Source organism: Buteo buteo, chromosome 24 (assembly GCF_964188355.1).
Source record: "Buteo buteo chromosome 24, bButBut1.hap1.1, whole genome shotgun sequence".
Classification (NCBI taxonomy): domain Eukaryota; kingdom Metazoa; phylum Chordata; class Aves; order Accipitriformes; family Accipitridae; genus Buteo; species Buteo buteo.
Window position 1 is genome coordinate 5,570,344 of NC_134194.1, and position 11,035 is coordinate 5,581,378.

General features: G+C 41.4%; 1 protein-coding gene across 4 annotated transcripts; it reads right to left on the reverse strand.

The window, feature by feature from the left end:
• Positions 1-202: 202 nt before the first annotated feature.
• Positions 203-10,521, reverse strand: NME5 (NME/NM23 family member 5). Of its 4 annotated transcripts, none has more exons than XM_075056976.1 (7): positions 10,241-10,521; positions 9,826-9,911; positions 8,897-9,063; positions 6,528-6,733; positions 6,083-6,183; positions 4,982-5,100; positions 203-1,912 (listed from the first exon to the last, which is right to left on the reverse strand). In XM_075056976.1, exons 3-7 carry the CDS (start codon positions 9,023-9,025, stop codon positions 1,826-1,828), a joined length of 642 nt encoding a protein of 213 aa, XP_074913077.1. In that variant the 5' UTR covers positions 9,026-9,063; positions 9,826-9,911; positions 10,241-10,521; the 3' UTR covers positions 203-1,825. The 4 variants fall into 4 exon arrangements, with proteins under 4 accessions (XP_074913077.1, XP_074913078.1, XP_074913074.1 ...); XM_075056977.1 differs by lacking the exon at positions 203-1,912 and adding an exon at positions 2,344-3,078; XM_075056973.1 differs by lacking the exon at positions 203-1,912 and having other exon boundaries at positions 4,778-5,100.
• Between the last annotated feature and the right edge of the window lie 514 nt (positions 10,522-11,035).

Consider the following 11,035-nt stretch of genomic DNA (forward strand, 5'->3'; position numbering starts at 1 on the left):
ACACTTGAATGACTGAAACTTTATATTGCATGGGTTATAAAGGTAACACTTGCAACATCAGCTGCTTTTGCCCTTTCTCCTAGCCCTCCTAGTAAGGACTCACATACTCTCTATGGAAGTTATGATCTTCTATAGATACAATATAATACAGGTCTGTCACAAAAGCAAAACTGAAAACTCCAGCAGTAATGTAAAGCTGATATTTATTGTCAAGCAGTATCACAGCAAAATAAGTAAGAAAATGCCATACTAACTAACAAAATACAGGTGAATGTCTTGTGAATTCACCCAATTTTAGTTTCTGACATCTTCAAAAAAGAAAGTTTGGTTTGGCTGACAGGAAACCACAAAGTACAACTGTCCTGTAAATGGAGCAGACATACACGATGACAACAATTAGAGGCAAAATAAATTAGTTGTAAATGGATCTATTTACTGTGTTTCTAACCACGTAATATTTTTTTTTTCATATTTGAGGATTGGGGCTTGCCTTCCCCCCCCCCCCCCCCCCATCCTAAAAGTCCCAATATTCTTAGGTCTCGGTACTGTAGGGACCAGTTTTCTAAATGTTTATTCTCTGGGCTAGCAATAGTGGTTTATTCCACTAAGGAGATAAACAATTAGCTTAAACAAAGTTTAATGTTACAGACAAATGACTTATGTTTCTGGTAATTACTCAAGCTGGGGGAGCAAGTTTTTTCATGAAACAAATTATGAAATTGCTTGTTTGTTTAGTAATAGTCAAGCATACTAATATTTCAGGGTTGTGAAAATGACATTGGTTTCTCCAGCCTAGCCAGTCAAACCATAAGATACAAAGCTTGAAGTTAACAGCGCAAGTACAGCTCTCTCAAGAAAATTAAAAAGCCCCATGCTGCCCCTCCCGCCCCCCAAAACAGTCCAGTTACTTTAGAAAAGGTAATAGTGCCTGTTGAATAGCATGGCCCCTAACCCATTCTCTCAAAATTCTCAAATAGAACACATTAAAGTTCAAGGGTAAACAACGATACAATGAAAACAACAGAAATCAGCATACCTTTTAACAGCAGGAGAACACAGAAAACACCCTTAAGGTGAGCTGTTCCAATTAAGCACCTTTCTTTCAAACAAATGTTGGAAGACATCTTTAGTCCTTGACTAAAATACACCTTCTTGTGACTTCTAATGGAAATCAAACACTGATTTATAACCACAGTGCTTTTCACCACTGAGAGGGGAAAGGTACATGCAATGTACCTTCAAATAAGACCTTCAAATTATATTCTGACAAAATACATCAGGCTCAAGTGAATCATCTTCAAGAGTGACCTTAGCTCAGTGATGTAATCAGCTATTAAAATTCTAAAGTTGCTAATATGCCTCCAGTAATTGTTTTCTAAGTTACATCCAAGTACCTCCCTTCATAATGGAATTTGTGTCTGCTAAAAAAATGCTGAAACACAAGTCTCAGTTTCACAAAGCACAGGCCAGTTGTATGTCATCTGGGAATCTGCTCTGGTATAAATAATTTTGTTCTCCCCAGACAGCCAAACCAAGATAAATGGGGAAAATAGCAGTTAAGTCACACCTGTTGAGAATTTTGTCTTTTTATAATCACCTGACACCATAAATTTATCATGTAATTCTACATTCACTTTGTCAATAGAAAAGCTACTGGAACTATTACATGCTGGTTAAGTGTAAGGTTATTTATCCCAAGAGGATACAGGTAGTCATGACAATAACATTTACTTCAGATAATATTGATTACATAGCCAAGGGATACACATATTATGCTTTCCAGTGTCTGTAACTTGGAATGTTTGAGATGGTTTCCACTGAGCTCTCACCCCTGATGGTCTTCCTGAGGGATGTGATGTTGTAGCCTAGGTTTATTAGGATTGTGTTCAATCAACCAGTCAGCAAGCCAAATCTGTGGAACAAAAAACCCAAACATTTTCAGTTTTCTGTCATTTTCTATTAAGTGTATGGGAGAATATTGAAAGCATTATTTGAAACCTCTGATACAGACACTCTCCTACCGTGCTGCAAAATTAAGACCTTTCAGAAAAAATGGACATACAAATAACCTGTTTTTTCAAAATATTCTTTTAAATCTTCACAACTTGTATTGGTTTTTGAACAATTCCCACTGACCTTTAGAAGACAGCTTTTTCTGGCAATGTCTATCTTTCTGTATGTATAAGAACATTTGAGCCATACTTCATATAATCCCATCAACTGTTTTGGAATGAGGCTGTACAATGTGCATGAAACTGCTTAATGAAATATTACTCCCGACAACACTTACAGGTACTTTCTCTAGTAACCATTCATTAAAAGTGCCACTCTTCTGCACTGAAATCACCTTATAGTACCTAAAACTTAAGAACAAAACATGGTTACTTTTTGAAATTTATCTTGCAAGTTTTCCAGCACATTTTACTTAAATAAGAATGTGAGAGGTAGGAATGCCTCGAGCCCTGATTCCATCTGCCAATGTCTCAGCCTGGCCTTAGACAAATTAACCCTTTGCTTCTATTTCTCCACTTGTAAAGAGAAGTTTTTAACACATCCTTATTTACTTCACAAGGTTGTTGACGATTAGTTTCTGGAATGCTAAGTACAACAAAGTTCATACCATACTGTGAAGTGAAAGAACTGATAGAATAGTAGATCAGTAAGGTAAGCAACACTCTCCTTTTATTATCAGGTACAAAAAGATTGGTTTGCAAAGAAAGAGACAACAAGCAGAGCACTATGACAATCCTCACAAGTTAGTCAGCAGTAGCAGAAGAACCGTAAGGACTCAAGACAAAAATGGAAAACAAAAACAAAAACCCAAACAAATCCCAAAACACAAAAGCCCAAAAGCTTTTAGAAAAACTACTTGGGAAAAAGAAATTTTTAAATCATTTGAGCCTGATTAAATTTATTCTGTGTTACTTAGGGAATTGTATGAGATAACCTCTGTGCTGCTAATATTCCTGAGTGGACAGATACTTTCTGATGCCATCTTCAAAACAAAAGAAAAAAAAAAAAAAAAAAAGAGAAGAGCCAAATCACCGCAACTTCAGTTCTTCAGTTCCTGGAAGGATACTAGTGAAAAAAAAAAAAAAAAAAAATTCCATCAGTCTCCCTATAAGTCACCTAGCAGATAATGAACTGAAAAGCAAGAGCCAACATATATTTTGGAAAAAAAGTAGTATCATTATTTTCCTTCTGTCACAGACATTATGGAAAGAGAAGAAGGAGCAAATATCATGTTTTCATTTTAGTAAAGCTATTGACACTGCTTCATATAGCTTTCTTACAAGCTCAGTGAAGTTACTATTAGTTACCACAACTGGCTAGAAAATTGTGCTCAGAATGTAGAGATTAATTGGAAGCAAAAACAAACAATGAGCTAGAGAAATGTGACTTATAAAGTAAGAGGAAAAAAAAAAATCAGTTTTTAATATAGCAAAGTGATGACTAAAGGGAAAAAAAGATGGTAATGCTCTTCAAATATGCAATAGGTTGCTGCAAAAAAAAAGGAGATATTACATTGTCTCCAATGTCCTGTGGGGATAGTAAAAGGAAAAAAAATAAAAATAATGAACTTAAAATTGGAGCATGGGAGATCTAGGCTAACTTTTAGTGAAAGCTTTTCAACCAAGTATAATTAAGCAATGAAACAGATTGCCTAGGGAGACTGTAGATTCTCCATCATTTGGAATGCTAAAGAACAGGCCAGACAAACATTTGTTAGGAATGGTTAGATACAATTGGACTGGCCTTTGGGCAAAGGGATGGATGAAAAGACCTCTTGATCTCTGTTTTCTAGATTTCTATGGTAACAGTGCCAGATTTACAGACATAGCGAACAGATTATAAAGCTGGAACAATCACAGTACACTTAATCTGACCCCATGTATACCACAGAATTCATAGAAACACCCCTGAATTATTTTTCAGGCTTTTTTTCCTGAAATGTATCTTTTAGAAAAATGCAATGTTGATTAAAAACCTGATAATGATGTAGAATGCACCACAACTGCCAGTAAATTGTCACATTGATTAATTATCTGGATTCTTAAATAAGTACTACTGTGAATGACTTGAACTTTAAGAATACAAAAAACATTTACCATTTTTCCAAATGAAAGAAAGCTAATTTTGTTTAGGAGCTGGGAAAAAAAACCCAACAAAACTAAAAAATCACCACCAACACCAAAAGAACAACAGGAAATTAACTCTAGTCTTTCCACAAAGAACTGTAATTTGAATGACATCCATGGTTAAAAGGAATAACATGTGAGAGGACGGCAAGATGCACCAGCTTGATAACTTGAAAGCGGTCATAAGAAGACAGAAGAATTTTCTGTAGGGCAGTTTGACTATTCAAGATATGATTCCTCTGAGTGAAATCTAATTCATTTTCCTAGTGAACTGCGGAACAACCCACGGAAATGCTAATCCATGCTGTATAGTCAAAATAATAGCTTATCCTGAAAGATTGATAATATTGATCTAAATAAACATAACAATGGCAAGATATAGACAGTCTTGCTAAGAACTCTACAGTATTTTACTCAGCTGTGTAACTACTACCAGTGTGATTAGCATCTTACTTAGTATCTATTGTATGAAAGCTATTTCATTATAAACCTCAGAAACAGTAAATAAAGTAAAAACTTATATTTGACATCATATGATAGTACCCATTTACCTTTCCAGCCATCTGTAACAACTATATGTTAGAAAGAGTTTTACAGAAGTCACCTAACCCCCCCCCCATCATTTCATCAAGGCTGATTCCATTTAGTCCTGGCCCTCATTTCATCTATTAACAAACCAATCAACTTGTTGAAAGGCAAATATTATTTGATTAGCTCATTAGCAGGGAGCTAAAACAGCACAGCTCTTTAACAAGAGTAGCTTTCCTACGTACAGGGACTTTACTAATACAAAGTAAATGTATCACAAAGCATACCACACAATACTGATATACTGTACATACCATTGGATCTGCTGGCTTCTCTTTACACAGTGCAGTGAGCCCAGCTAATAATGTAGGCTTTACATAAAGGTTCAAGTAATCCCTAGCTCTTTGTCCAGCTGGAATTGGCTCCAAGATCACTGTAAGGAATAACCACAGGTGTTGGAAAGCAGCTTATAGAGCAATTAAAAAAAGGCATCTTTCGAAGGTTGTTTAGATATGAGCTGCTGTTTTCCTTAATAAGTTAATAATACATAATGTTTTTTATAGCTTCTTCCACAACAAACTGCAAAGAAACTACCTAAACCCCTTTACAATGTCCCTGAGGTGATCTTACTAATTGTAGCCAATTATGAAAGGGGAGGAAATCAGATCATCTGGGGAAAACCCATATCCTTGAAGATGCATTGAGGGCAGGAGAGAAACAATATATCCCATATTTAGTACTTCCTTCTTGCAGTGTGAAGCTGGTTTCTGAAGACCCTAAAAATTTCACCTTAAGTCCAGCTGTGTCGTTAGGGTGAGGAGAAGAGACATGGTTTACAACAGGTAAGGTTTGCAGGGAAGTGCAACATCTCTTATTATTAAACTAACTGATACAGTTGACAAAAACAGACAAGTTTTTCTAGCAGTTTCCCTTGTATCTTTCTGTCAAAGAGCAAAGCTGTCTTACAAACAAGAGATTCTCTCCCAGCCTCTCCAGGTTCTATGGCCCAATTCTCTGGCACTTAACTTTGGAATTGCACTATCACGTAAGCATCCAGCTGCTGTTGAACAGGAATTACTCAACCTGAGTCCAAGAAGAGTCAGTCTTCTCAAGCCAACAGTGTGATAGCTTCCCATTTCCTCTCATTTACCAGCTTTGCTCCCACTCCCAGACCACAGAGTTTGAAAAGTAGAAGCAATCCCTGTAACTATAATGGTTCTTCAGATACATTTTGGTATACCTTTCAATAGCAGAAAATACCAGCTTATGCATAAAGAGACTCACATTCTCATAAAGCAAACAAACCCAACCTCTTCTAAATCCGATTGTATCTAGAGTCTGGACAGAGACAATTAATAACAGGGAAGGACACTATCCTCCCAAAGACTGGCAATGTGTTATTTGCACCATTTTACCTTCTGGAAACATGAATCGAATTTCTCTTTCTGCTGAGGAAATGCTGAGACTGCCGTGAAGTGCATTCCTCAGATCATCAGTCCCATAGATTGCTCTTAAGCTAAAAACAAGAGAAATAAGCGCTTGGTAGGTGACTGCAAATCCCTTCCAAGTCTCTACAGTCTGAGAGCATATAAAAGCAAAATATATGGACTAATTAACAAGGCATTAGCTTGATTTTGTTTTTAAACAAAATAAGTAGCTACCTAAAATTTAGGTTCATGCATGTAGCATTCTCCATAAAATGGGTGAACTTAAGAGATAAGAAGCCACTCCAAAACTGTATCTCTACCGTACAAAAAAAAAAAGGGGGGGGTGGGGGGGGGGGGAGGGAGAGGCATTCTGGTCTCAGTTAAAAGAATGACAAAATCCTACTGACTTCCCCAAGGCCAATCAATGAGTTACCTGTGAGGGTGAGTTCTCCTAGCTCTTATGCTGTTTGATGGTCCAAGCAATTCCTTCCAGTATAAGACTGCACAATATCTGGCAAGAACCATAGCAACTAAAGGTCCAGAACTCATATAGGCTGTCAAATTGGGAAAAAACACTTTTCCATATTGGTCTGCATAAAAGTTGCTACATTGCTCTGGGCTTAACTGGAGTGTCCGTTTCTATAAAGTGTAAAAGAAAAAAAAAAGGAAAAAAAACTTGCCAAATTAAGATAGCTTGCTACCTCAAGCAGGATACAGTCCTCTGCTGCAGACTTATCTTCAAGTGCAGAACAGATACAGTAACAACCCAGCCTAAGCTGATTGTCCCAGATCTGATCCTCTTTGAGATACACAGTAACAAAGAGCAAGAGTTTTCCCAGTTAATTAAGCAAACAGGCCCTTTGAGTAAGATGTGATTTTAGCCTACAAAACCCACAGCATTTTAAAACTGCTGGATGACTTAAAGTATAGTCAGGGCACAGTACAGAAAAAGTGAAGAGCATTACAAGGGCAGGATTTAATTACTCAGCTGCTCCAGCATAATATTCTACTTTTAAACAATTTTCTCTTCAGCCCACACCATTAATTATGCAATTGTTCTATTTTTCATTCAGGACTCATGCTTTATGGTTCTCTCAATAGCTGCCCAGCCTGCAGGTGGCCAGGATTAGGACAAGTTTGGGAGGTTATCAGAAGGCATAGGGCAGTCGTGAAAAGAGAAGAAAATAAATAAATAAATTTTAAAGTGCATTCTTTGAGCCCGAACTTATGCAACACCGAGTATCACAAATTCGGATTCCTAACAACTTTGGTGCCAAAAGTCACTGAAGACATCAGAAGATGCTGTAAACATCTTGTCATTAAAAAAAGAAATCTAGTCTCGCTCATCTTCTGATACATTTCATATAAATAAAACAACCAGAAAGGTAAGGGAGGAAATTAAAAAGAACAAATGTGGAAAAGGGGCATTTACAAGAAAAATTATTACATTTCCTTAAAATTAACTTAAAATTACAGCTAGAAAAGGGAGGAAATTAAAAAAGATCAACTGTGGAAAAGGGCCATTTACAAGAATAAGAAAAATTATTACATTTCTGTGGGGGGGAAATCACCTTCAAATTATATCTCGAAGCCCAGTCGTCGCTCAGCTCAGTGACACAGAGCCAGCTAGCAGGGCCGAGGGCGCTGCCGCGGGGCCGGGAGGAGGAGGAGGAGGCGGTGGGGGGGTGCAGGTGATGGTGAGGGTGCGGGTGAGGAGGAGGAGGAGGCGGGAGAGGGTGAGGACGAAGAGGAGGAGAAGGAGGAGGAGGCGGCACCGCCGCGGGGAGGCCCCGGCCGCGCCCCGCCGCCGCAGGCAGGCGCAGGGGACGAGCGCCCCCCAGCGGCCGCCTCCGCCGCGGGCTGCCCCGGGCGCAGCGCGGCACCGACCCGCCGGGAACGCGGCGCGGGGCTCGGCCTTGTCACGGTCCGGTTATCGACGACAGTGGAAGGCGGGGAAGGTCGTCCTGCCAGGCACGGAGCAGCGTTGCCGGCTCCTCGCCAAAGAGCCCGACGCACCCCCTCACTTCAAGCGATCCAGCGCTCCTCCTGTTTTATTCCCCAGATTGTGACCTACTGTAATAATTTCTTTTTTTTTTCAAATGCTCTTACGGAGCGAGTGTATAAAGAGCCCCATAAAAGAGGACCGAGAGAATACATTTCCTGCTAGCTAACGGCAGATTTTCTCTTAATGCAATCTCTGCGAAAGTCACACTCTAGAGCCTGTCCCAGCAGCATGGGGTCTGACAGGGGTGCTCAAGGCAACGTTCCCATGGCCTCCATGGCACGTCCAAAATGTAAAAGGACAAGCTCAGTAAGGCCTATTTAAGTGAAACATTTGTAATACATTTAAATATCCAGAAAGTCCATTTACATTAAAAACAGTGGAAACGAAAAATACGTCAGACTGCAACTGGCCAGCTATCTAATTCAACCAATTTTCTGAGTATCCACTTGGCAAATCCATGCTGTATGAAAACTCGTGATACCAGAACGATACACTCTCCAGAGAGTTACTTTGGAGAGTCTACATATCTGCTACATCTGTTTGCTAAATCCAAGTTTATTAACAAAGTCTGTGTTTTCCTGTGGTCAGCAAAATAGTCGGTCTGTTCTGTTCCATCCCATGCACCAGTAAAATGTATCCTTACAGAATCTGGCAGCAGTGGTTGATGACGTATGAAAAATATAAATTGATTTTTGGACACACTAGCTTTCAGTCACTGGCTTGACTGCTGAAGCTTAAAATAAATATTGTTCTGACTTATAAACTGCAGTTATTTTCTCTGGAGCACAGCCTGTTACCTGAACGATCAGGAATCCTGATCGGAGAATGAGATCCTCTATTTCTTCTTCTTTATCAATGACATCTGGTTTGATGAGGGCCAGAGTTCTTTCCACAAAAATCTGAGGTTCGGGCATCAGCATCTGCATCTTGGCTTCTGAATTAGAATTCACGTACTCCTTTTGTACTGCAATGACACCAGTTCATGATAATTGGAGTTTGTCGACTGCGCAGTCACCTGCAGTGACATTTACCATGTACTCTAGAAATGGAGCAGATCATCCCCGTTTCACAACACCCACGTGAGATTTTCTCTGGACTAGTTAGTACTCTTGTGGTTGACGCTCCCGTTCTCAGTGCAGCAATATTTTGTGGAAAATAAGCCAAAAATTAAAAGTCGTTAGCCAATCATAAAGTGTAAACTATTCTAATATTTCACTAATTAACTCAGACAACATATGAGAGAAGGAGAAGCGTTACCATACACTTTGCTATGTGCAAGAGCGAGCCTGGCTCACTGCACTCCCACATCCTCCATCCCCCAACTGTGTGTTCCACCAAACCCAAAATCTGTATTCTCATGCATGAAGATTGTGGTGTGGGACTTACTACTTGGAGCTAGTCCATCTGTAAGCCTCAGGGTATTTCTCAATTGTTATTTAATTCCTACATTTATGGGCTCAGGACAAAGTGCCAGTTCTCTGTCTGAGCGGATCAGGCCATTAGCAAGCTATGAGGATACAAAATTGTTTTGTGAATTGCGGAACTAGCGCAGGCAGACAGGTTTCCTACAGACTTGTGACCACTTGTGGCCTTTTTTCCCCCTCTTCCCTCTGCCTCCACACTCCCAGCCCTGGGTCTCTCTCCATCTGCGCTGGACAAGACACAGGTACACAGCCGACTGGCCAGCTCACTGCTGCAAAAACCATATATAATTGCTGAGTTATACCTGCCGCCTTGGTCGGGATGATCTTTTCTGCACCTATACCTTTGAGACTTCTTGGCTTTCAAATTTGGTTGAACAGGCTGCGGCCTCTGTTGGGGAGTAAAAGACGGAGAGCTGAGCACAGGACCGCCGGGGCTGCCATTGCCTAGGAACCAGGTTGAAAGTACACACACCCGGAGCGCTCGGAGCAGCCGGCCTGAAGCCAGAGCACCCTGTCACGGACACCGGCGGCCGAGGGACCCCGGACTCGGCGAAGACCCGAGGAAGCGGCTCCCTTTTCCCCACAGACCCCTCCCCGCCGCCCGACTGGGAGAAGGGCTCAACCCCACCTACCCCGAGGGACCCGCCGCCATACCACCAGCTCTCCCTGCTCTGCCCCCCACAGCGGTTGCGGTGGGTCCACCGCCATGCCACGCACCTTCCCGCTCCGCCGCCGTTGCTAGGTGACGGCGGGGCCGGCTCCCCGGGCGGAGCGGCCACAAGATGGCCTCCGCGCCCCTCGGCTGTGTGCTGAGGCGCTGAGGGGGGGAGTGTCAAAAATGGCGGCCGGGGAGCGCCGGTGTGTGTGGGGCGGGAGAGGCCGCCGCCCTCGGCCTGCCGGGGAACGCGTCTCTCAGGCCGGGACAGGCGCGGTCTCCGGGCAGATAACTGAGGGCCACATCTGCGTGTTGATGGGCATCTCGTGGGGTACGAGAATAAGGAAGGGAGCGGCGTGATCTGGAGGGGAGCTATCAAAAATCTCCTTTCTCTGTGACAATAAAAGCTTTATGTCGGTCTTACCTCACACTCAGGACTGCTGAGGGAAGCATGATCACACAGTAAACGTTCATAAACTGAGGTAACGCTGTTTATTGGAAAAAGACTAAGCACACAAACCATTCTTCAGGTTATTTAAATATCAGTATTTGTTGTGGGAACGTGCCGAGGTTTCCTGTTTACATGCCCGATCACCGTCAGTGGGATCTGGAGCTTAGAGTACGCAGCCTTCCAGCATACCAGACGTAGTAACCTGAATCTACAGCTCTCTAATACTGTTCTTCAGCATTTTTTATTGAATTACAGTGTCTATCCAGTGCTACTTAACTTTTGTCACAGAACCAGACGTGTAACGAGTAAGAAACAGCCACCGTTTTCCGAGTTAAACCATAATGAGGTGAGCCATAAACAGAGCTGGGGAAGCCGCGCTCCCTGGGGATTTCCACCAGATTTCACC

Coding starts and splice junctions, on each gene's coding strand:
- NME5 (XM_075056973.1), bottom strand. CDS start 9,025: ATGCAGATGCTGATGCCCGAACCTCAGATTTTTGTGGAAAGAACTCTG. Junction 6,184..6,527: donor AGGAGAACTCACCCTCACAG/GTAACTCATTGA, acceptor TCTTGTTTTTAG/CTTAAGAGCAATCTATGGGA. Junction 5,101..6,082: donor TCGATTCATGTTTCCAGAAG/GTAAAATGGTGC, acceptor TATTCCTTACAG/TGATCTTGGAGCCAATTCCA.